The sequence below is a fragment of the Propithecus coquereli genome, unplaced genomic scaffold (assembly GCF_000956105.1).
Source record: "Propithecus coquereli isolate 6110/MARCELLA unplaced genomic scaffold, Pcoq_1.0 Scaffold104, whole genome shotgun sequence".
Classification (NCBI taxonomy): Eukaryota; Metazoa; Chordata; class Mammalia; order Primates; family Indriidae; genus Propithecus; species Propithecus coquereli.
Window position 1 is genome coordinate 136,920 of NW_012134303.1, and position 26,097 is coordinate 163,016.

At 41.6% G+C, this 26,097-nt stretch overlaps 1 protein-coding gene across 1 annotated transcript; it reads left to right on the forward strand.

Moving 5' to 3' along the window:
• Positions 1-11,532: 11,532 nt before the first annotated feature.
• On the forward strand, positions 11,533-16,454 carry LOC105811256 (nuclear RNA export factor 5-like). Its single transcript, XM_012645402.1, has 13 exons — positions 11,533-11,583; positions 12,139-12,222; positions 12,334-12,438; positions 12,559-12,639; positions 12,767-12,836; positions 12,985-13,073; positions 13,179-13,286; positions 13,463-13,572; positions 15,099-15,135; positions 15,564-15,632; positions 15,715-15,770; positions 16,150-16,208; positions 16,315-16,454. The coding sequence occupies exons 1-13, from the start codon at positions 11,533-11,535 to the stop codon at positions 16,452-16,454; spliced, it is 1,059 nt and encodes a 352-aa protein (XP_012500856.1).
• Positions 16,455-26,097: the final 9,643 nt, after the last annotated feature.

The window sequence follows — 26,097 nt, forward strand, 5'->3', positions numbered from 1 at the left end:
TGGTGGACATGTGGTTCCAGACCTGCTTCCTCCCTCGGGCAGGCCCAGAAAGCCGGAGGTGGGTAGGAGGTTAAGGAGAATCCTGAGCACCTGGGCTCTTCCCTTTCAGGAAAGGATGCTAGGCCTTTCTGTCAGTGGGGTGTCCAAGGAAGGTGAGAGTCTGTAGAGTCTCCTCCCACGTCCCACACTGCTCCCTGCCCCAGCTGGGCTTCCTCTCAGAACTCTCCCAGCTTCCCTGACCCTTTCCCTTCCCTTCCTACTCCCCTGTGTTCTTCTGTTCCCAAGCTACCCTAAAAGAATGACCTGTCTTGTTTTTGTCATAGATTCAATAAAAGTTTAGAAATACTTTCCATACTACCAAAAGAAAAAATATTAAAATGTGAAAAGCTGGGAGAACATATTTGCAAACAATATTGCAGACTTTGTGTTAATATATCTATACATAAAAGAGTTTTGCTAACCAGGACAGAAAGTAACAAAGATCAACAGTTAATTTACCTAAATAGCAAAATGATTCTCCAGTAAACATCTGCACAGCATCCAAACCACATTTGCTAAAGAAATGAGATGCCACAACATGTGAAAAATCCAATTTGGAGAAAATTATGTGACTATAAATTTTAAAAAGAGTATCTATTGTGGATGGACAAAATCCAAACTCTGAAATATTTGAAAGAGGTTTATTCTGAGCCAAATTTGAGGACCATGGCCCAGAGCCACTCTCAAGAAGCCTTGAGCAAGTGGACTCGCTGTGGCTGGGTTACAGTTTGCTTTTATACATTTCAGAGAGACAGGGGTTACAGGTAAAGTCATAAATCAATACATGGGAGGCATACATTGGTTTGGCCCAAAAAGGCGGGACATCTCAAAGCAGGGGGCTTACAAATCATAGGTGGATTTAGGGATTCTTTACTTGACCATTGGCTGAAAGAGTTAGGTTTTGTCCAAAAGACCAGGAATCAGCTGAAAGGAATGTTTGAGGGTCTTTTATCTATCACATGATTCTATATCAGAATCAGGTTGGGAAGTAAACAACATTATAAAAACCTGTTTACTGAGATTTTATCATTTGTAGGCATGACTCCTCTGGCCTCCTTAGGAAGGAATTTTGAACAAAAGAAAAAGATCGGAGTTTAGTCCTCACTATGTATGTGTGTAGGTATATATACGCATGTATGTTACTTACAAATATTTTAAATAGGTAAACACCTACCTTGCACATCTAGAAAATATTCACCAATCCATTTATTTATTTGAGACAGAGTCTTGCTCTGTCACCCAGGGTAGAGTGCAGTGGTGGTATCATAGCTCACTGCAACCTCAAACTCCTGGGCTCAAGTGATCCTCCTGCCCCAGCCTCCCAAGTATCTGGGACTACAGGTGTGTGCCACAATGCTCAACTAATTTTTTCTATGTTTTGTAGAGATGGGGTCCCTTGCTCAGGCTGGTCTCTAACTCCTGGCCTCAAGCGATCCTCCCGCCTTGGCCTCCCAATGTGCTAGGATTACAGATGTGAGCCACTGTGCCCAGCCCACCAATCTATTAATATTTAAAATGGATATTTTTAGTTCATGGTGAGGGGACCATATAGATAGAAGATGCAGAATTGTTTTATTTCCAAAATATGTATTTTATAGTGTTTAATACTTTGTAATTGGGCGAATTTGTTGAAACGCTTGAGAATATACAATAACAATTGACCGAAAATTACCAGTTTAGGAAAAGTCTCATGTGATGCTCTTTCATAAAAAATAAAAAATTAACAACTTTTTGCTTGGCAGTTTATCTATGTATGTGTATGTATCTTTGTCTCATGCTTACCTCATCCCAAATGTTCACACTCTTGTGTGCATATTTCTCTTCTGCTCACTCAGGGGTTGAAAGCCGTCTCTCAGAGGATGGTGACACAGGAAGCGGCTTCCACCAGGGGGTAGAAAAATACCAAAAACTTCTGGCTGATGCAATGGAACTCAGGCTCCTCTCTCACTTCCTCTGCCTTGCAAAGCTTTCTGGCTTGAGACTTTCAGAGCTACAATTCTGGCTCTGACCATGAAGGGGCATCTTTCTACATGACTACTACTATATTTTTAAAAATGAAAAGGCATGTTTTTTGGGTTTTTTTTTTTTATTATTTCTCTCACTCCAGTGCTCTACGAAACTTTGGCTATTTCCTTTACACGGGCAGCTTCTAGTGTGACCTCTTTGGGATGGGCTGAAGTTATTTCCTGCCCTGTAACTTTATCTTTTGTTAAGTAAATCCCTTATATTGTAGGGAGAGTTTATTAAAGCTATTCATGGTGCGACCATGCCCATTCTATAGGCCTCAGTTCCAGTTGCATCTCCACATAATGTCTGAATTACCCCCAGGCAACTTGCTATACCTCCCTAAGCCTCAGCAACTTCAGAGAGAGCAAGGAACTGGTAATTCTTCCGATAAGAATCTTCTTGTGTTCTATGGATGAATACAATGTAATACAGCTGACAGACAGAGCCTGGCAAGCAGAGTTCTCTGTGTTTGTATCCACAAGTACCTGGGCCCCAGGCCTCTTAATTGTAACTAACCATCACTGCATGGGTGGCTCCCTTGGAAACAGCTCCCTAGATGTTAGGCTGGTAGCAAACTTAGGGGGCAGTACTTACAGGAAGTTAAGTCTCCTTTGCCCCCAGGGCTCTCCTCTCTGTGCTTTTGGGGAAGGAGTTTCCTGTAAAGACTCCATCTTGTTTGTGTGGCTCTGAGGAAGTAACTTGGAGCCTGCTGTTGCCTTCCTCAGCAACCCTCTCTATCTTCTCCGAACTCCCAGCTCCAGAACATACAGATTCTCAAGACAGTACTGTGAGGACATTGGTGACAGGTCACTGCCTTCAGGACACACCATGGGTGAGTTGGTCAGCATAGGGCTTTGGCTTCAGGTCCCTAGAGGGCAGAAGAGATTCTGGGCCCCCTCTGCCACCTCCACTCCAATCCACAGGACACCCAGCAGACTGCTCTTTAAATGGGGGTGGGGGTAACAAGGGTCCAGGCTGACTATTTTCTACTCTCTTGAGGACATGGACTTTGTGGGCCCTGACACATCCATCCTGGCTGTACATTGAAAACCTCTCCTCCTGTGGCTATAATCATGGCTAAGCAGAGATATTTCCCTGGTTAAGGGGAAAGGTCTGAATTATGTGGTGCTCTCTGGTTCAGGGTTTGGGAGTGAGAGAGGGCCATCTGGGGTGGGGGGCATTTGAATTTAACATTCTTGGGATTTATACTAGGGGTGGGGGAGGGACAGGGAACCCACCAGTACCCTTAAATTTGCACAGCAACTGTTTAAAGTAGATTATATGACCCCTATAGCTTTCTTGAGGCTTGCTTTATGGCCCAGCATATGATCTATTCCGGAATGTTGCATGTGTTGTCATATGCAGTGTTCTGTCAAGTAAATTATGTTACTCATATTGTTTAAATCTCCTGCATCTAACTGATTTTTTGTCTGTTTGTTTTATCTGTCACTAAGTGAGGTGTGTTAAAATTTCCCACTGATACTATGGATTTGTCCATTTCTCCATTTACTTCTATCAATTTTTTTGCTGTGTATATTTTGGCTCTGTGTTAAAAAGGTGCTTACAAACTTGCTTTATTAATATCTTCATGTTGAATTGAACCATTTATCATTATGAAATATCCCTTTTTATTTTAGTAATATTTTTAAAGTATATTTTTTCTGCTATTAATGATTATACCCGATTTCAGTTGCTCAGTGTTTTAATGGTATGTCTTCTGCCATCTTTTTTTTAAATGTTCTATCTCATTTTATTTTACATGTGTTCCTTTGATTTAATTAATGTTCTTTTTTAATCTAATCTAATGGTCTCCATTTTTTCAATTTGAAATCTTCAATCTATTACATATAATGTAATTCCAGATATGATTTGGCTTAAATATATCATCTTTCTGTTTGCTTTACATTTATTTTCCTATTCTAATTTCCTTTCCTTTCTTTTGAATATTTAATGTTATTATTTTTAAATTATTCAATCTTGCCTTATTTGCATTTGTAGTAAAACATTCTTTTGTCATTTTTGTAGTCTACCCTTCAGATTACAAGGTACACTCTTGCCTTATCACAGTCTCATGTACATTCATTCTTTCTGACATTTTAACTCCGTTAATGCCCCTCCTGATATATTATTGTGCATTTTAATTATACATATATTTATTTATATATTTAAATTCTTTGAAGAAATTATCACTATGTTATATAGTCAATAGTATTTTAGATTTTCCTATACATTTGCTGACGTCATTGTTCTTCATTCTTTCTTGCATTTACATGCCTCTATCTGGGATCATATGTCTTTATCCTGAGGATGAATCTTTAGTTTTTTGTTTTTTTTTATTTCAGCAAATTATGGGTGTACATATGTTTAGGTTACGTGTGTTGCCCTTTGTTCCTCCCCCCCCCACCGAAGTCCGTGTTTCAAATATGTCCATCCTTCCGGTAGTGCGCATTTCACTCCTTGTGTATACAAATACCCGTCCCCTCCTCCCTCCTCCCCCCTCCTCCCGCCACAGGGGAATCTTTAGTTTTGAGTTGGCTAGTGACAAATTTACCTAACTTTTGTTTGCGCTAAAATGTTGTGAGTGTAGAAGAACACACTCACTCAAAGTGCTTTTTTCTATTCTCTCACTCCATAACAACAATCAATACAGAAGACTTCTGTGACCAAATGTGTGGGGGTTTTCCCCACCAATGAGCAAGCAATCAATTCTGCAGTGGAGACCAGCTGGGTGTCCTCTAATTCAATTCTGACACCAGCTATCTGGAGATGGCGTCAGATACCGCAGGTTGAGGGCTCTGTCTCCAAGACTACCCTCCTCCTTCAGACACCAGTTGCAAGTCCTGTTCTCCAGAACCTCTCACCAACTAGCTGCAGGTTGGGATTCCTCCCTCTTTGGGTTTAATTGGTTTGCTAGGAACAGCTCACAGAACTCAGGGAAACACTTATGTTTACTAGTTTATTATAAAGCATATTACAAAGGATATAGACAGAGAGATGCATAGGCAAGGTATGGGGGAAGGGGCGTGGAGCTTCCATGCCCTCCCCAGGCATGCCACCCTCCAGGAACCTCCACGTGTTCAGCCATCTGGAAGCTCATTGAACTCTGTCGTTTTGCGGTTTTACGGAGGCTTTATTACGCAGGCTTTATTACGGAGGCTTTTTTACGGAGGCTTGATTCATTAAACCATAGGCTATTGATGATCAATTTAACCTTCAGCCCCCTCTCCCCTCCCTGGAGGTTGGGGGTGGGGATGTTGAAAGTCCCAACCCTCTAATCCCTGACTTGTTCTTTCCAGTGATCAGCCCCCATCCTGAAGCTACCTAGGGGCTGCCAGCCCTCAGGCAATTCATTAGCATACAAAAACATAACACATTGGAATTTCTAAGGATTTTAGGAGTTCTACACCCTGAAACAGAGTTGAAGACCAAATATATATATTTCACAATATCACAAATGTCTATTTATTTAACCTCCATTTTGAAAGATAATTTTTTTGTAGACACAAAATTCTAGGTCTGTAGTTATTTTGCTTCACAATGAATATATAATTTCACTTTCTTCATACAACCATTATTTTTGTTTAAAATTATATATCAGTCTTATTTTTGCTTGTTTGAAGATAACCTATTAGTTTTTCTCTGTCTACTTTGAATATTTGCTCATTTTCTTTGGGTTTCAACAGCTTTACTATGATGGACCTGGTTTGGTTTTTCACATACCCTACTATGCTTGAGATATATATATATATTACTTCTTGTATCTGGGACTTGATATCTTTTGTTACTTTTTGGAACTTCTCAAACCTTGAAATGCTGTTTATGCACTATTCTCTTTCCTTCTCTCTAGGACTGAAATTAAACATATATTTGATTTATTTGCTGTTTCCTCTTTAATTTTTCCCCATCTCTTCCTGTATCATTCATCATTTTGTGTCTCCATACTTTATTCTGGATATTTCTTTAGATCCTTCTTTCTAAACCCCCTTGTTGTGCAAGGAGTTGTAAAAGAACTAATATACATTAGACGGTGATAAGGCAAGAGGGTATGCATAATCTGAAGGATAAATACTATAAAAATGACAATTCTCTAGTTCTATCTTCAGGTATGTCTGTTATGTTATGCTGCTAATCACATAAATGTTCTTAATTTTAGTTATTGCATTTTTAAGTTCTAGAAATGCTTTTCATTTTTTTGTATTTTCCAATTCTTGGCTGAAAATTTTAATCTTTTCATATTCCTGACAATAATGCCATTATCTGGATTATATGCATTTTGTGTGGTTTTTATCATCTTTTTTGTTGATTGCTTGATTTTTAATCATATCATATTATCTCCTTTATTTACTTATATTTTAAAATTTTTTTCTAGGGAACTACATATGATAAATTGTATATTTATTTACTTCAGTCTTGGGATGAAGTTATTTCCCTCCAGGGAGGGATTTTTTTTCTGTCACCTTGCTAGATGGCAAGGAAAACTCCAAATCGCTTTAATCCCACTGATTGAGATTATTAACTTGGACTTCAGTTCCTTGGAGGATTGGTCTATTTCCAGTTTACCCTTTTCACCTGGCATAGCTCTTAGAGGTTCCTATCTAAGCCAGAGTGGTTTGCCAGGGTCCCCTCTCCTGATAGGCCCAACTTCAAATTTTATGCTCTTAGCCCCATGACTCTGGAAATTTGGTACAAATTCACAGCATCTCACCATTTTACATGCTTTGTTAGGAATCATTAACTACTGCTAGGAAAAAAGTAGCCCCAAGGATTGGGATTGCCTTCTGGATTTCTTTTTTCCCCTGATCTTTCCCGCATAACATCTTATTGCAAGCTCTTTGTTGCCTTCAAATATTTTTTCGTTTTAAATGATTTTCCACACTTTTCTAGTTATCCTCAATTGAAGTTTGGTACAACCTAACTAGTTTCTCATTGCCAGAAGCAGAACTCTAAATTTATTTTTTCAAAACAGGAACAGGAAAACACATGTAATATACTTTCCATTGAGTTATCCAGGTGGACATATATGGCTAGCATGGATTCAATCAGTACCTCAGGTGTTTTTCTCATTTTACTGTATAGCCATTGCTCATCTTCATCTTATGGTCCCATCCTGGACTCTTTGCCTCTTCTTTATAAGACCCTCAGGTCTCTTCCAGCCTACAACTATTTTCTGATAGTTCAGCCACTCCCCTGACAATAGATTCTGTATCCCCCTCTTCCCACCATCATCCTAAGATGAATATGTATATATTCATAAGAGATAATGTTTTTCCAAAAGATAAACTTTAAAAAGGGAAATTGTCATATCAACATATATGAACTTTTAAAATCGTTGGTGCACTTTTGAGGATATAGGCTCATTCATTCACTCTTGACTAGCACGCAAACAGGTATAAATATATTTTTGAATACCACTTATAAAAATCTCTTAAAATTTAAAACATTCATGTTTTGACCAAAATAATCCACTTATAGCATTATTATTATTGCATGGAAAACTGTAAGCAAATACATAGAATGTATGTATGATCCTATTCTTAGTAGCATTGTTTACAGTAGGAAAAACTTGGAAAAATATGTTAAAGGGAAACCGTTTAATAAATTATGATAAATCCATACATTGGAATATTATGCAGCCCTTAAACTGAGTTATTATGGCAATGGAGAAATGCTAATTTATAGATGTATTCAACAACTTTTGTTAAGCAATTTATCCAAGGGCATTTTTCAGCTGTCAGTTCTTGCTCTGGTAAACAGGTGACCTTAGCTTTAATTTCCACAATTTCTTTAAAGGAAAATCATATTAATTTGACAAATGATAAAAATAAATTAAATATTTCTGAACATGCAATGATATTAAAAATTGTTAAATGAAAAGAGCAGGTTACAGATATTTTTGCCATAGATTGAAGTTTGAAAATATATCTGTGTATATGCATAACTTATCCAATAGCGTACTAGTATACAACACCAAACATAGTCACATGTCACCTCTTTGTCTCTCTCTCTCTCTTTCTCAAATTATTTGCTAAAGAAACTGGATCATTTGTCACATATTTGGTTCAATTCATCTCCATGATAATACAAGACCTAGATTGCTGCTGAGGCTTGATCAGATTCAGATTTAATGTTTTTGGCAAGAATACTTCATAGGTGGTGCTCATAACCATATACATGATGTCTGGTTGTTTCCTGTTTTGTGATTTTTACCAGCCATTGATGACCATTGTATAGATCCTTCACTCACTTAGCTTTTAAATGATGTTAGTCAAATTCTGTCTTGCCTTCTTCATATATTTATTGACTGGAATATTCTTATAAAGAGAAACTCTAATTAACAGTTTGGCTATCTTTATGTACAGCTTGTATAGGAAAGACAGAAGAAATATTTGATTCTTCCCATTTATTTACAGATTTTCATAAAAATAAGTTGGTTTTCTGGTACTCTCCAAATGTCACCAATAAGGTTCTTCTTTATTGTTGTTTTTGAGTATCATTATGAACTCATGGCTTTTTAGCATATTTTTAACAAAATCCTTGTTATAGGATTTTGAGCAGAGGAATGACAAGATTTGATTTGTGCTTTAAAAAAAAATCTCCCTCTCTGCTATGTTGAAAATAGATGGTAAGGAAGCAAGTATAAAAGCAGAGGGAAGAGTAGGAAGGCAACATAATCCAAGAGATAGATGGTGGTGACCTGGCCAGGGTGGTAGCAATGGGGGTAGTGAAAAGGGGCCAGCCTCTGGATATATTTTGAAGGTAGAGCCAAAGATCTCATCCTGATCAGTTGGGTGAGAAGTATGAGAAAAATAGAGCACTCCAAGCTATCTCCAAATTTTGGGGATTGAACATGAAGAATTTCTGGGCCATATTTAATTTAATATTTAATTTCATTTCCATTGCCATATAGGGAAAATCCTGAAAGTTGTGAGTAGCAGGATTTTTTTGACCATGGGTCACATAGTGAAAGCAATGACTCCCTAGAGGAGTTCATCTGAAGCCTGATCATAATCAGTACATTGTAAAGTATAACAATGAATGGATTATGCCCCTCACCTGAATAGTGTTTATTGTACCCATTAGATGGGTTTTTGCCCTTCCCCTCCTCCCCCTCCCCCTCTTTGATTTCCAATGACTTTTACTTTCCTCTGTGTACTAGTGTGCCCATCAGTTAGTTCCAGTTTATAAGAGAGTACATGTGGTGTCTGTTTGTTTATTCTTGAGATACTTACCTTAAGATAATGGTCTCCAGTTCCCTCCAAATTGCTGCAAAAGGCATTAATTCACCTTTTTTATGGCTGTGTACCACCTAATATGTTGAAATTAAAAAAAAACCAAAATGACAAAAGATAAAAATAAGAAAATACAGGATCTACATAAATTATTTGGAATTCAGGAAAAAAAGAGTAAGTGGATTGTTATTCATAAGCATGTCCTGAGACAACATGGAGTAATTAATATATAATATGTATGAAATACAAACCTAGAGAACCTTAAATTTAGAGCCCAAAAGGAAGCTGGTTTCTAATACTCTAATTTCCTTAACCCCATCTCCAAAACCGCTAGGATTACCATCTACTGGTATATTGTTTCAGTTGAATGTGATAAAAATAAAATACACTTAGTGATACATCTATGGGAGAGAAAATTGATACTATCTTATTTCTGTAGATGTAAATTAAACTTCCAAATCTTGCCACACTGTGAATTAAACATGTTGGTGGGAAGTGTGGGGGCGTGAACAAGGAAGTTCCTAGGGGTACCTACAGTGTAAAATATAACCAAAACACATTATAAGCATACCTGTGTCCATAACATTCAATAAAGTCGACTTCAGAGTAAAGAAAATTAGTAGATGAAGAGGATATTATATAATGGTAAAAGGATCAATCCACCGGGAAGACATAATAATCCTAAATATGTACACACCAAAACAACAGAGCCTCGAAGTACATGAAGCAAAAACTGATGGAGCTGAACAGAGAAATAGCCAAGTCCATAATTATTGTTGGGGCCTTCAACACCCCGCTCTCAGCAATTAATAAAATGACTAAACAAAATCTGCAAGGGTACACATATGAATAGTGTAATTAATACAATAACCAGATCTATGTGACATATATATAATAGAATACTCCACCCAACAACAGCAGATTATACTTTTTTTCAAGTGTCTTGTAACATTCACAAAGATAGACCATCTCCTAAGCCATCAAACAAACCTCAACAAATTTAAAAGAACTGAAATCATAGAAACAATGCTCTCTGACCATAGAAAAATCTCTAAATACTTGGAAATTGTAGTTGACACCTACCATTTCAGTTCATTATTCAGACCCTTATTATAGAATAGTGGAGGTTAGAAGTATTGTTTCTTCAGCTGAAAGACATTTTGGCCTGAACAAAAAGAAAGTTCACTTTAGGTATTTCCAAAAATATTGTTGAGGGCAAGGCTGGAGGCACGGAGACAATTTAGCAGGCTGTTGCATCAGTCCATTCTGTCATGAAAGCTTGTACTAGAAAAGAAAATACAGCTTGCAGAATGCTAATGAAATGAAATTTGGTGGCTGATTGGTTTAGGAAGTGTGAGAGAAGTTGCCTATCAGATTTTGGTGAGGTTGTTAGATTACAGAGGCATAAGAGAAGGCAAGATTTGGCTGTCTTCCTGGTATATGGCTGATGTCCAGCCTGACCCATGAACAGTCACACTTACGTTCTTTATAAATCCTGCTCCATTTTCCAAATGGTTCCACACAATTACCTCCTCCTTTAAGACTTCTTCACTAATTATGTTATCTATGAGAAAAGGCTCACATATCTGGACAGGCAGAGGAGTTTGCTTTCTGGGGTTTGTGTGATTGCTCTATTAGGGCAGATTGGCACTTTGCTTACCCTACAGTGGGGTTAGGCCAAGACATGGTATGTGGTATATGACCACTGATGTATCTTCAAACTTGTATTTTTGTTCTCAATTTCAGAATACAGTAATGATGATAGCTCTCCTCAACGAGAAGAGAAAGGTGGGAGTTCTTCCCAGGGGAATTTTGGCAAGGGAAACCTTCATTCTGAACATGGTAGGAGTGAGCATTCACCTTCCCACCTTCAGGAGGATGATGGAAACTTGGTGATAAGGTATGTCCATGAGGACCCCCAAGTAAGACAGTAAGTAACCAGGCAGCCTTGTTTGCATGTAGCAGCCCTGGGGACTGTGCAACTCTTTCACTCTCTGTGGTCTTCTTTTTCTTCTCTGACTGAAAAAGTGGGGAATGATAAAATTGGAATAATGGTTGAATGATCCTAATTGTAAATCTGGTTACCACTGAGTTGAGAGTGTATAGAAAACTTCGTAGCATTTCTGTGCATTTATATACATTTATGAACACATCCTTCAACCCATTTCCCCACAGCAACTCATCTACCTTAAAACCCAACAATAAGTGTAAGAAATGGCATAATGAATATCAAGATAGAATTACTCCAGAGAGAGAAATGGAGAAGAATATGCAGGATGGAGCCCTGGGGTGCTGGTTCAAGATCACAGTGAGTGTCCTGACAAAATGTAGGGAATGTGCAGGAGAGGCAGGTCAGGAAGAGTTGTGTTGATCATATGTAGAAGTGCTAGGTACTTTTCTAGGGACATGGGGAGTTAACACATAAGGGTAGGTTCAGAGAAGGAATATAAAGGGAACAGGCTGACTGCAAGAAGACCTAAGAGGTTGTCTAAAGGCGAAGGTGGAAACTACAGCCAAGAAAATGGAGCAGCTCTCCAGCAGATGCCTCATGGCTCAAGCTTAGTGTGGGGATGTTGAGTCTCTGGAGTCCTTCTCAGAAGGACAGTCCGGGTCTTTAATAAGTAGACTCCTCTGGAACCTTATGAAAGGAAGATCATTTTGAGCATCTGAATTTCATTATTTGTTGGGGATGAATCTGGAATACAGAGAAAGGACAATAATATCTGGAAAAAAAATTTTTCTTTTCTTTAGAAGTCCATTAAAGCTAGGTAGAAGATCAGAAAAAACACCTGGCTGAGTGTGTGCTCCAGGCTTAATTCCATGTTGGCTGTCTTCTCTCCTATTTTCTTCTTTTCACCCGTAGATTCCTTACGGGATAAAGTATGACAGGACGTGGCTCCTGAATTCAATCCAGAGCCATTGCAGTGTCCCCTTCACCGCGATCGATGTAAGAGAGGATGGTGAAGCCAGTTGGGTGGGCACAGGGGAGGGGGAGAGGCCTAGCTCAGCAGGGACTGTTGGCCTCTGACACTGTTGCTCTGGCCTTCACTCCCCGTAGTTCCACTACTTCAAAAACAGGGCCCAGTTCTTTGTCCAGGATGCCGGTACTGCCTCCGCACTGAAGGATGTCAAACACAAAATTTTCAATGAGGAAAATCAAATGGTATGTATTGAGAACATTCCCTGTACCTAGTCTCAGGGCAGGAGGACAGGCCAGGGGCTGGTCATCTTCAGTGGGATTAGAAGACCTGGAGCTTACTTACCCTACGTCTCCTTCCTGCAGGTATCTATCTTTGTCAGTCCTTCTGCTGTACCCTACTCTGTGCAAAATAAGTTGAAGCCAGAACAAATGGAGCAGCTAAAGGTAATGCAGACTCAAGGCACGTTGTATGCCCACTTCCTGGACTCATCTCTTCTTGCCCCAGGCCCCGATTTCCCTGTCACCCCTACCAGCACAGCCTCAGAGCCACTCTCCACCTCTCTCTCTGCAGCTGACCATGAACAAACGATATGATGTCTCCCAGAAAGCTCTTGACCTCCAGAAGCTCCGCTTCGACGCAGGTATGGCTGTCGGCAGTGATTCTAGGGCACGTGAGGACAGAGGGGTCTGCCTGGGAGGGAGACTCAGGGATGGCAACTTGGGGAGGGGTTGGTGCTGGCGCTGGTCCAGGCGAACCCCTCTCAGCCTTCTGATTTCCTTTTTCTGAAGACTTGGTGGGGCGTGATGTGGACATAGTCCTGAATCGAAGAAACTGCATGGCTGCCACCCTGCAGATCATTGAGAGGGATTTCCCTGAGGTGAGGCCTTAGGCAGGGGACTGGAAGAGGCTGGGTTCAGGGCAGGTTTATCTCCGAGGCCCTAGAGAGTAACTATCACTGTAATGAACTCTTCTTCCCCAAAAGTTATTGTCCTTGAACTTGCGCAACAACAAACTGTACCAGCTGGATGGCCTGTCTCACATTATAGAGAAGGCCCCCAAAGTCAAGATCCTGAACCTGTCCAAAAATGAGGTGAGATGAGGGAACCAGGACAAATTTGGGTGGAGGGTGGGTGGTAGTGCACATGGGGGTGATGACAACAGGCAGGCAGACGAACCCGTGGCCGAGTGAGGGGACGGAGGTGTCCAGGGTCCCGGACGTCTCTTTCCCTGAGACTACCTTTCCAGTTTTCCCCTCATACTTCTCAGCTGACGTCAGTGTCGGAGTTGGACAAGATCAAAGGGCTGAAGCTGGAAGAGCTATGGCTAGAAGGGAACCCCTTGTGCTGCAACTTCCCAGGCCAGTCCATCTACATAAGGTCGGTGGTAACCTCTGTCACCCTTCCTGGACCCCTTCGCCCCCTGGGAAGCTGAGCTGCCCCTGACAGTGCCCTTCTACAGGAGGAGGCAGCCCTGGCCCTCAGGGAGGATCACAGGCCCTGCCCTCTCCTCTCTGTCTGTGTCCCTCAGCTCTGCTTAGAGGTCTCCTTCCCTTCCCTGACCTGCTCCCCTTTTGCCCTGCTCGGGGGTGTGTTTACCACCTCTCTGCAGCCAGCCTCCTCCAGGACGCCCTCCATGAGTGTGTGCCAGGAAGCAGGACTCCCCTCCTCACCAGGACCAGGGTGTTCAGGCTTGGGCCAGATGCTGGGGCCCAGGACCCCATGCTGAGCCAGGCCTTCCTGCCTGCGTGCTGACGTGGTCCTTCCCTCCCCTCTTCTGAGAGGGGCCCTCCTTCCCTTGCTCCATAAAGGCCCACTCACCTGTCCTGGGCTGACGTGGTGGCTTCCCTGCCCCATGCTGAGGGCTGAGGGCTGAGGCACTGGGTGGCTGCCGTCATGACATCCGTTCCTCTGGCACAGTGGCAGGAGCTGGGTCCTCCTTGGGGAGGGACCTGGGTTCCCTGCGTCAAGGAACCAGAAGTGAGCCACCGCCAGTGAGCAGAGGGCTTCCCGAGGCAGGAGCGGGAGGCAGAGGGCAGAGGAGGTTGAGGAGACAGAGGACAGGCCTCTTGGGCTACTGCCTCTCCCTCCCGCCACACCTCACGCCATCCTGCCTGGTCCTTCAGAGGAGCCCTGAGTATCCCGAGATGGGAATGATGCCTCGGGCACGGCGCCAGCTCAGACGGGCACAGCTGGGCCAGGACCATCAGGAAAGGACGTGGTGATCCTGAGAGGGGGCCCCAGACCCTCAGCCCCATTCTGAGCTGGAGCCTGATGCTTCACTCCTTTTGGGGAAGGTCTCCTGCCCCCGTGGCTGCTCCGTTTCCTATGCCCAGCTCAGACTGGGCTCGCCCAGGTGACCAAAGCCCCAGCCCAATACATGTGTCATTTGCATTCCTGCCTCAGTGCCCAGGGCCAGCCAGGGGCAGGTGAGAGGAAGGGCAGCCGCAGGGGGGCACTTTTTTTCTCTCTTTCTCCCTGAGCCCCACCGCCATGGGAGAGCATCTTTCCCTTCCGTCTGCTTTGCTTCCTCTTTCTCCTTGGCCTCTCCTCTCCTGTGTCTCCCCCATACCTCCCTCTCAGACCTTCACTCTTTCTGCCACCTACCCACTTCCTTCCCCTCCCTGCCTCCTGAGCCTGGCCTCACTCACCTCCCTGCCCCAGCATCCTGGGCCATCCCTGGGGGATGACCTGGTGTTAGCCAGGGCCAGAGCCAGGCCTAGCAGAATGGTGGACACCCAGTGAGGTAGCAGGGCTAACACCCCATTCCCTGCTCCCTGCGGAGCCTACTGTGAGGATCTGGAGGAAGGACAGTGAGGCAGGGAGGGCAAGGAATCCCTGGAGCCTGGCTCAATTTCCTGCTTCTGAACTGTCAGTCACTTCATTCTATTTTTGGTTCTGGACAGGGTTGTACGGGACCGTTTCCCTGAATTGTTACGCCTGGTAAGTACCTACTATCATCATTGTCTCCTCTTACTAACCTATATGACCTCTGTACCTGCTCTCAAGTGTTTTGCGAATTGCGTAGGTTAGGTTTTTTACGTTTTACTATTAGCCAGGTATGGAGCATGAACTCCTGACAAAAGTATAGCTATTGTCACTGGCAAAAAGTGGCCATAAACACACACGCTCATACACACACACACATACACACACACACACACACTCAAGATTACTTGTTCACACAATAGTTGCATATAATAATAGAGGCTTTCAGGACCCACTGGTGAATATTTCAACTGTTGTCTTGCTAATAAAATTCCAAGAGCCATTTCATACCTGCCCTTGTTCCCACTGGACCCATTCATCTCCTTGCTCATCCAGCTCTACCTCCCTGGTCTGCACTGCTGACTACCTCTTCCCTTCCTCAGGATGGCTTGGAGTTAACATCTCCAACTATAATTGATGCCGAAGCCCCTGAGATAATAAAACCTTGTAAGGTGAGAAGCGACAGTGATGATTTGAGGTGTTTCAAGGGAGGTTTTGCCAACCGCATAGTTTAAAGGTGTCTTTTCATTCCAGGAAAGCTATAAAGGATCTGAGTCTTTGAAGAGTCTGGTACTTCAATTCCTGCTTCAGTGAGTACCCCTGGAACCATGAGGCAGGGGAGGGCTGGGATAAGACAGGCCAACTCGAGCACATGTCTGCTCATGAGTTGAGGGGAGCTTTGAAGACTCCTTTAGGGGTCCAGATCATAGATATAGCATGTCCCCCCTTGCTCCCCCACAGGTATTACTTGATCTATGACTCTGGAGACCGACAGGGTCTCCTGGGTGCTTACCACGAGGAGGCCTGCTTCTCCCTGACCATTCCCTTCAGCCCTGAGGACCCAGCTTCGTGAGTATCACGGCTCAGACTCTGCTCCAGGGCCATGTGACTCCCCAGCAGGCACAGATCAGCTCCTAGAAACACCCGCACTGGCTGGACCGCCACCTCCTCTTCCTCTTTCTCTTTTAGAAGCGGTTTGTGCGAGTACTTCAAGGATAGCAGGAATCTGAAGAAGGTCACAGACCCTGGTAAGTGTGTGATAGGGGAGATCAGCACGGGAAAGGGAGTGTGGGGTCAATAATAGGGTACAGGAGTCAGGGTGTGGCACCCCTAATTCTTCTCTTTCCCACACAGACCTGCAGGTTCAGCTGCTAAAGTACACAAAACATGAGATTGTGGACTCTCTCAGTGTTTTACCCAAAACTCAGCATGACCTTAACTCCTATGTGGTAGACCTGTGCGTCCAGACGGTGAGCACCTGCTTCCTCCCTTAGGCAAGCCCAGAAGGTCAAAGTGGTAGGAAATAGGTAGGTAGGTAGGTAAGAGGATCACAAAAGCTCTAGCTTACTGTTCTTCCCTTTCAGGAAAGGATGCTTTGCTTTTCTGTCAATGGAGTGTTCAAGGAAGGTAACTGTCTGTGGAGTCCCCTCCCCATATCTCTTATTACTCCCTTTCCCTGGCCGGGCCTCCTCCTAGATCTGTCTCAGCCTTCCAAGTTGTTTCCCTCTCTTCCCCTCCCATCCCATCCTCTATGCTCCCTTTCAGATTCCTTTTGTGTTCTCCCACCCCTATTTTGCTCCCAAACGTCATTGCTGACCTACCTACATGTGTGCCTGTCTGCCCCTGCACAGCTCAGACATTAGGGACACAGGCAATGGAGTTTGATTGCTCTCATCACATGTCCTTACTTTAAGAACTTTGACCTTCTGCCTGTTTGTTACCTAACCACTCAGTTTCCTCATTTTCAAAATGGGACTGGTAAGCTTATCTCTTGGGCAACTGTAAAAAATGAGTCAAGTGAACTTGTGCTTGTCAAGGCACTTGGCACATGTTAGGAGGTTCTATTACTGGGAGGTTATTATTCCTATTGTTGCCCTCTCAGTCCCTGAAACCCCTCCTGACTCCCAATGAAAAATTCTCCCAGTCTGCTCCCTTCAGGGTGCTACAAGAGTATCAGGTAAGATCCTGACTGAGGAACCTCATGTGCATGTGTAAAGCATGTGCAACTCTAAAGAGGTATCATTGTTGTCATTGAAGTGGAAGGACAGTACCAGGATTGTGTTCGTGCCTTCACCCGGACCTTCATCTTGACTTCTGGCAGTGATTCCAGGTAAGTGCTGTGTTGTGGGTAGGAGCATCCATTCCAGCCTGAGGCCAGTGGTATAGAAATGTGATAATATAGTCTTAGGGTCTTCTCAATACCATGCAAAGCTAACAGGTAGATCCAAGGAGAAGTCTAGATTAGGAAAATACCAGATTCTATTCTTGACCCCAACCCTCAATAATTAGCTGTGTAATCTTCAAGTTATAAGACTTCCTTGTGACTAATTGTCCTTTTCTAAAAACGGGGATGAGGGTCCACTTCTTTTGTAAAGGGTACATGCATTGGGGTTAAATCTACAAATCTAAGCAAGTTGATAAACAATCTCTCCAAAGGTGAACTATGTGGTAGGGGTAAAGTCTACCAGCCAAGGGATCTGGAAGATAGGCAAAATAAGGGTTTGGAAAGCATCTGGTTGGTGAGTGGCAGTGGAAACAGGATCATTGTTAGAAGTGTGGGGTTGTCCATTTGTCTGATTGTCTGAGGGCCCATCTTTCCTCCAGTATGTACATTGTGAATGATGAGCTGATTGTGAGAGATACCAGCCCCAAAGAGACCCAGAGCACCTTCTCCACCCAAGTGCCCACACCCTCCTCCGGCTCCATGCCCACCCTCTCTCAGGAACAGCAGGAAATGGTGCTGACTTCCTCCACTCAATCTGAGATGAACCTCCAGTGGTATCAGAAGTAAGTGCTAGGAGTCTCTCTCGATAGGCATGAGCTGGGAGGAGTAGGGAGTGAAAAGTGGAAGCTTTCAGTTAATTTGTAAAAATAACTATTTGGATATTGTGCTTCCAAGAAAAATAGGCTTGTAAAATACACATATTAATTTTATCATTTATAATTATACTAATTTTGAAACAATGTAATGTTCATATCAGATGACATGATCTTATATATATAAAATCCTAAGGAAACCACTAAAAAACTGTTAAAATTAATAAACAAGTTCTACGTTGTTTCGGGGTACAAAATTAATATATAAAAATCAATTATATTACTATATCAGAAATGAACAATCAGACAATAAAATTAAGAAAACACGGCCGGGCACGGTGGCTCACGCCTGTAATCCTAGCACTCTGGGAGGCCGAGGCGGGTGGATCGCTCAAGGTCAGGAGTTCGAGACCAGCCTGAGCAAGAGCGAGACCCCGTCTCTACTAAAAAATAGAAAGAAATGATCTGGACAACTAAAAATACATATATATAGAAAAAAATTAGCCGGGCATGGTGGCACATGCCTGTAGTCCCAGCTACTCGGGAGGCTGAGGCAGAAGGATTGCTTGAGCTCAGGAATTTGAGGTTGCTGTGAGCTAGGCTGACGCCACAGCACTCACTCTAGCCAGGGCAACAAAGCGAGACTCTGTCTCAAAAAAAAAAAAAAAAAAATTAAGAAAACACTTCCATTTTTTTGCACAAAAAAAATACTTAGGAACAAATTTAACAAACAAAATGTAAAACATATAGTCTGAAATCCACAAAACCTTGTAAAAATAAAGAAGACCTAAATAAATGAAAAGACATCCCATATTCCTGTATTGGAAGACTTAAGATTGTTAAGATGGCAATACACCCCAAATTTATATATAAAAAATGCAAATGCAAAATCTTAGCTGACTTCTTTGTAGAAATTTACAAGTTAATCCTAAGATTTAAATGGAAAAGTGAACCCAAGATAGAGAAATAATCTTGAAAAAGCAGAACGATGTTGGAGGACCCACTACAAAGTTACTACAAACAATCTTACTACAAAGCTACAGTAATCAATCAACAGTGGGTGGCACAAGCCTAAGAATAGACATATAGATCAATGGAATAAAATGAGAGCCAAAAAAAAAAAAAAAAACCACTTACCTTTATGGTCAGTTTTCGACCAGGAAAGAAATAGCCTTTCAACAACTGGTGCAGAGACAACTGGACATCCACTCTCAAAAGAATGAATTTGTATCCTATCTCTCACCGCATACAAAAATAAATCAAAATGGGCCAAAGGCCTAAAAGTTAGAGCTAAAACTATGAAACTAAAACTATGAAAATCTTAGAAGAAAACACAGGGGTAAATATTTATGACCTTGAATTAAGCAATGGTTTCTGACATATAACAGCAAAAGCACATACACAAAATCAGATGAAGTGAACTTTTTCAAAATTTAAAAATTGTTTTGCATCAAAGACATTCTCAATAAGGTGAAAAGACAAGCCACAAAATCAGAGAAAATATTTGCATAAGAGACATAAATATATGATAAGAGACTTGTATCCAGATTATATAAAGAACTCTTAGAACTCAACCATAAAAAGACAACCCCAATTAAAATGGGCAAAGATCTAAATAGACATTTCTTCCCAAAAAAGACACACAAATATCCAAAAGTACATGGAAAGATATTCAACATCATTAGTCATCTGGGAAATTCAAAGCAAAACTACACAGAGATACCACTTCACACACACCAGGATGGCTATAATTTTTAAAAAATGGAAATAACAAGTATTGATAAGAGGAAGGGGGGATAGGGAGAGATTTGTTAAAGGATACAAAATTACAGCTAGAGAGGAAGAATAAGTTGTAGTGTTCTATAGCACTGTAGGATGACTATAGTTAAAAATGATGTATAGTTTCAGGTAGCTAGAAGGAGGATATTGAATATTCCCAATACAAATAAAGGGTAAATGTTTAAGATGATGGATATGCTTATTATTACCCTTATCTGATCATTATTTATATATCAAAATATCACTATGTGCCCCATAATATGTATAATTATGATGTGTCAATTTAAAAAATAAAATGTTGGCAAAGATATAGATAAATTGGAACCCTCATACATTGCTGGTGAGAATGAAAAATGATGCATCCAATGTGGAAAACAATTTGGCAGTTCCTCAAAGTGTTAAACATGGTATTACTATATGACCCAGCAATTCCACCAAGAGATATGAAAACATTGTTCCCACAAAAACTTGTACATGAATGTCCATAATAGCCAAAAAGTGGAAACAACCCAAATGTCTTGAATGGAAAAATTAAATGTGATATATCAATATAATGGTCATATTATTCAACAATAAAATAGAATGAAGTTTTAATATATGCTATAATATGCATGAACCTTAAAAATTTTATGTTAGATGAAAGCAGCCAATCACAAAAGACTACATATTTTATGAGCCCGTTTATATAAAATGCCCCAAATAAGCAAATCCATACAGACACATAACAGATTAATAGTCACCAGGGTCTAGGCAAAGAGGGGAATGGGGTAAAGAGTTGTTTCTTTGAAAGTGATGCAAATGTTTTGGAAGTATTTAATAGTTCGTTGTGATGGTTGTGCAATCTTGTAAATATACTAGAAAATCACTGAATTGTATACCTTAAAATGGTGAATACTATGATATATGTCTTATATCTCAATTTAAAAATGATTGGAAGTGTGATCTAGCACCACTTGTATTATCCTGGATAGAGCTGGAGCCCATTCTACTAAGTGAAGTATCACAAGAATGGAAAAACAAGCACCACATGTACTCACCATCAAATTGGTATTAACTGATAAACACTTATGTGCACGTGTAGTAGTAACATTCATCGGGAATTGGGCAGATGGGAGGGGGAGGAGGGGATGGGTACATTGACACCTAATGCGTCAGTGCACACCATCTGGGGGATGGACTCACTTGAAGCTCTGACTCAGGCGGTGCAAAGGCAATATATGTAACCTAAACATTTGTACCCCTGTAATATGCTGAAAAAAAATCATAATAATTTTAAACAATGATTGGAAATTTTTTTTATTTTTGAATTTGTTATTTTCTTGAGCATCTTTTTAAAAATCAATATGTGTTATGTTCCCTTGTTCTTTTGAACACTCCTATTTTTCTGCTTTGAATTCTAGTGGGCATTAATGCTAGTGATGGATGTTTTGGCTTTCGCTATGTCTTTCTTCATCATTCCAATAGTGCTCATACTGGTATATGTGTCCCAGCAAAAAAGTAGCATAGTTTTAGCAGTGGCATTTTGTGAACAGCATGCCTATCCTGGGATAATAATGGCGATCACTTGATCTTCTCCCCGGCCCCAGGTGCCTTCAGGACAACGAGCAGAACTATACCAAAGCTGATCAGGACTTTGCTAAACTCCAGGTGAGATATAGGAATCAAGTGGGTAAAAAAATGGATGTTTCTGGGCCTTCAGGAATGCCAGGAAGGTGAAGGCTGGGTGGACTGGGAATGCAACTGGGGAGGCTTGGCTCTTCTAACATCCCAACTCCTTTCCTTTACTTCCTCTAGATTGAGGACAAGATCCCAGAGGAGGCCTGCAAACAAAGCCCCTGAAAGGAGTCCTTGGATATCATCTTCGTCTTCATCTACATGACCTTTGTTTCTCTTTTCACCAGCCTAAGGCCACAACCATGACTGGGGTTTGAGGCCAGGCTGACCAAGAAGCCAAAGTTAATTTGTAGGCCAGGAAACATAACCACCCAAAGAGCCAGTTGTTCTGTGTATTTTCCCCACTCCCGATCGCTGTTTGTTTTCCTATTAAAGAGTGATGTTGCACATTGTACGTTGTGTTTCCTGGATTGCTGTTCTCCTGCCCCAACCAGAAGCCCATGGGGCCAGGACTGAAAGGCCCTGCCACCCCCATTCGCCCCTTAGCAGGTACATCAGGCTTGCTTTCATAGGCAGTTTGCCAGTAAATCCTGATGAGAAAGGATATACGCTGCTTCCAGAGATTGGCCTTTGGAGACAGCAGGACTCTGTCAGATGCTCTACCTGGAGGCCTGCAGAAGCAGGCATGTTACCTGGCACAACAGGGGCTTTGCAAGGGATGCCTACTGGCTAGTAAGGGGGAAGGAAGGGAGGGAGGGAGGGAAGGAAGGAAGGAAGGAGAGGACTCACACATTTTGCTTCTCATTCTTCATCATTTGAACATTTTCAAAGACCATACCATGATCAGTTTTATGATTTGTACACAAGTGAATGTAAATGAGCCTTTTTACAGCTCTCGCCATGCTTCCATTTGTCTTCCCATCCACCATCCCACCCCGCTCCCTTCCTGAAGGTCCACTGTGCGAGTAGTCTCACGTTAGCACCTGCAGGGTGAGGGAGAGTCAGCCTGTCTGCCCAGCGGATTCTTCAGAGAGCTGACACCAGGTGCTCCATGTCCATGTTCTTGAAGGGGTTCAGCCACTTATTTTCACCTCTAAACAAACAACAATAGCACCAAAGCCTACATAGTGGGCAGTTCTGTGGGACCTTTCTAAATGATTGGTAATTAGCAGTTCCAAATTGCAGGCAAGAGTTGGAACATGACATTCACACAATTTATTTTCCATGCCTCTGTAATGCTGGCACTTTAGACAATAAGCAGGCATAACTTCAGAAATTCAAATAATAGCAGTACAAAATTTTCAAGTTACAATCCTATAAATGATGACAGAGGCGAGGTACCACCAGTTTACAGATTATGCCTCCACTCTCATGTTTGGCATAAGTTATTTCCTACCACTTGCCACTTTTCAATTCTTTATGTGCATGTACATTAGGGAGCCATGTGCTGGAGTGTGAATTTCTTATAAAACCAAGAACTAAGGGGGTAATTGCTCTTATAAATAATGATGCCAACCTTGTTCTTCTGTGTAGTGCCTCCCTGATCAAAGAAAAGCTCCTGAACCTCTCTAAGCCTCAGTCCTCTCACCTAGGGAACAGAGGGCATACTGCACACTTCAGCAGTCACCAATCCAGGGAGCAGCCTAGAGCATTTACCTTCCAGCAGAAGCAAATGAAGATCCAGAGAAAACCATCTGAATTCTATGAGACTTTGCTCCCTCCAGTGCCGCTGCCCCTTGCTACAACCACCCGTGTACTGGCAATATCATGATAGAGAATGGTTGGGTGAAGAGAAAAGTCAACCTGAGATACCGTGAGTATTCTCAACAGGACAGACAAAGAATGCTGGACTAGGCAAAGCTAGAGGTAGATGGAGCTAATGAGGATGACCAGAGCTGTAAAAGAGATAAAAGTCCTACATAATTTTTGCACATCTGAGTGCATTGAGCAAATTTTAAGCACTACTCAGATTTGGCCATATACTTTTTCTTCTCATGCTCAACTTAGTACTCAATATATGAGTACATCATACCCTTCCCAGTATGCTCCTTTCTTGTAACCACCTGAAATAACAGGATGGATCTCCACCTAAAATTTGATTCAGATTTTAAGACTGATAATGCCACACACATAGTAAAATGGTATAAGAAGGTTTATTACTCACATAATGAGGCTTCTCGGGAGAGCAGGATGGGCCTCCCAAGCTGGTCCAAAAATGGCTCAAGAGAGCAAGGAAAGAAGACTGACTTGGGATTGTATGGTGTTTAAGGGGTGGGGCAAGGGCAAGGGTTCCTGTGGACTGGCAGAGGCTCGTGTAGTTTGAATCTCTCACTGGTGCCAAAAGAGGGAGCACCTAGACTTTCTTATAAGCTTGCCAGATGTGGGGCAGAAAGGGGAGAGGCAGGAGTGAGGCCTAAAAATTGTCAGCAATCAAACATCAACAACAACAAAAAAGTCAAACTCTATTATATCCTTCCATGTGGACATTTACCTTTGAAAACTTCATTCATTTCTTTCCCCGTAGAAATTCCAGGCATGTGTGATAGGGCACTAGGTAAGTATAAACAGCTAAGCCTCACTTATAGGAACCTGGTCCCCAGCCTTAACTCACTGCCTCAGTCTAGGGTCCTAGAATCCTTGTGGTTTCCTCTGGATCTTCACTGGTTGCTGGTGGAAGTTTGACACTCTAAACATCTCCCTGTGCTGGTGACTACTAAGGTGCAACTAGTCTTTGTTTTTTCATGGAGAAAGTGTGGGTGACTTCCTGGTACTACCTGCTCGGGCCCGTTGATCAGATCATTCACCACTGGCCTTGAGTCCCTGACAAATGCAGTCTCTTTGCCCTGGTCCTAGGCCTCTTATATCAGCCAGAACTTTCGACACAGTATCATAGTAGATTATCAGTGAATGATAACAATATATATGTAAATAATAAAAAGACAGAAATAAAGTCATTGCTCACTAGAAAGATTAAGAATAATATCTAACAGAATTACAGTAGGGAGAAAATAAGCCAGAGAAAGTTTTGCCACATGGTAGGCCTTCAAAACATGTTAGTCTTTGGCTCCTTTCTTCTGTAAATGAGGTGATGCTTATATAAATAGCATAACAGTCATACAGATCATAAGGAAATGTACACACAGAAAGTGAGGTGTACATACTATTGTATGTTGTATGACTTTTAGGTCTTTTTGAGTGGTAGGATATGTTACCTGATGGAAGTGAGACGAGAGATGATATTTGTGCCATTTCTTTTTTATTATTTCATAAACATCCCTATCACTTTACCTTTCTACTTAACATCAGAAGTGCACATTTCCATCAAAGATGAAACATAGTGGATCACAGTCTCTGAATATGCAAAATTCTGTCAAAACATCTGTGCCATTGCCTAGAAGAAATAGTATGCTGTAAGTGAATGTCAGGCAAGGCTGTTGCGTGTGTCTATTACGTGATAAAGCAGAACAGTCAATTTAGAACTTACACTGGGATTTTTGAAGTGGCATTGGTACAAACCTGCATTAAATTGGCCTTTTTAAATTATCACCCATTCCTGTGCAATAAAAGGTGTTCATAAGAGAAAGTGGCCTTGGGACTGACAAAACTCATGAGAGGGCACAAGGCTTCAGTTTATATAGACCATCCTAAGGGTATAAACAGAGGCCCGAAATGGAAAGTCTACTAGGCAATCAAAGGAAAACTGAGACAGAGGCAGTGGGCTGAACTCTGTACCAATGGACAGTGTAATGGAAACAATTCATTTCAATGCCCACAGGGCTACCTGTGTAGACATAAGATCAAGGAACAAAAGGAATAAGAGATGTCTCAACAGATTTTTGTTTTGACAAAAGATTCAAGGATCAAAAAGCATAGATTCATGCCTTGTATCTATGAAAGACCCATAGGAAGTTTAGTCAGTTACAACCCCAGAAAATAAGAGCAAAGTGACAAGGGCATATCTGTGATATGTGTCTGACCCAATGTGGGCATTGTAATCAGACTGATCAATTAGAGACCTAAGATCCTGACAGGACATTTTTAGGAAGTAGAACATATAAAGGGAAAAGTCACTTCATGGGATTTTAGGTAAAGTTAAGGTGTCCTTCCTCACACCTCCTGAGGTGTTTCCAATCAAATCATTCTTTAACTGTTTTTAACATTATTAAGTTGTTTGTAAATATGGGTCATTGCGGTAAGACTAAAAAGATGGGATTACCCATACATATGTTTGAGTTATTAAGTAGAATGTTGAAATATGTGAAAGAAAATAATTTCTTTGTTTTTCTGTTTTAAGTTCATATCTTGCCACTGCAGCAGGAGCCAAGAGGAATGGAGAAAGCTGAAGAGCCCTTCCCTTTATTCTTAAGTTAATCTTTTCACCACAGATAGCCTCTACCAACTGTTCCAGATGGTGCCAGAAACATCTGTCAATGTTAAGTAGGACCACTCTCCTTTCATTGGAGGTCTTGACATCAAAGTTCTGGAACTCAAAACTGCCAGGGAAGATGGCCCAAGTATGATTTCTCCTATACATAATCCTACGTTTATTGACAGGGACCTGAATTTAGAGAACAGGGGAGAAACCACAAGAGAGCAGCCATGAAGTACATGACGAAGAGAGAATCCCTGTTACTCAATGTTAAGAGTTTGGTGTATATGCTCTTGATAAATCTATATACTTATATTTTTATTCATATCTATAGCTAC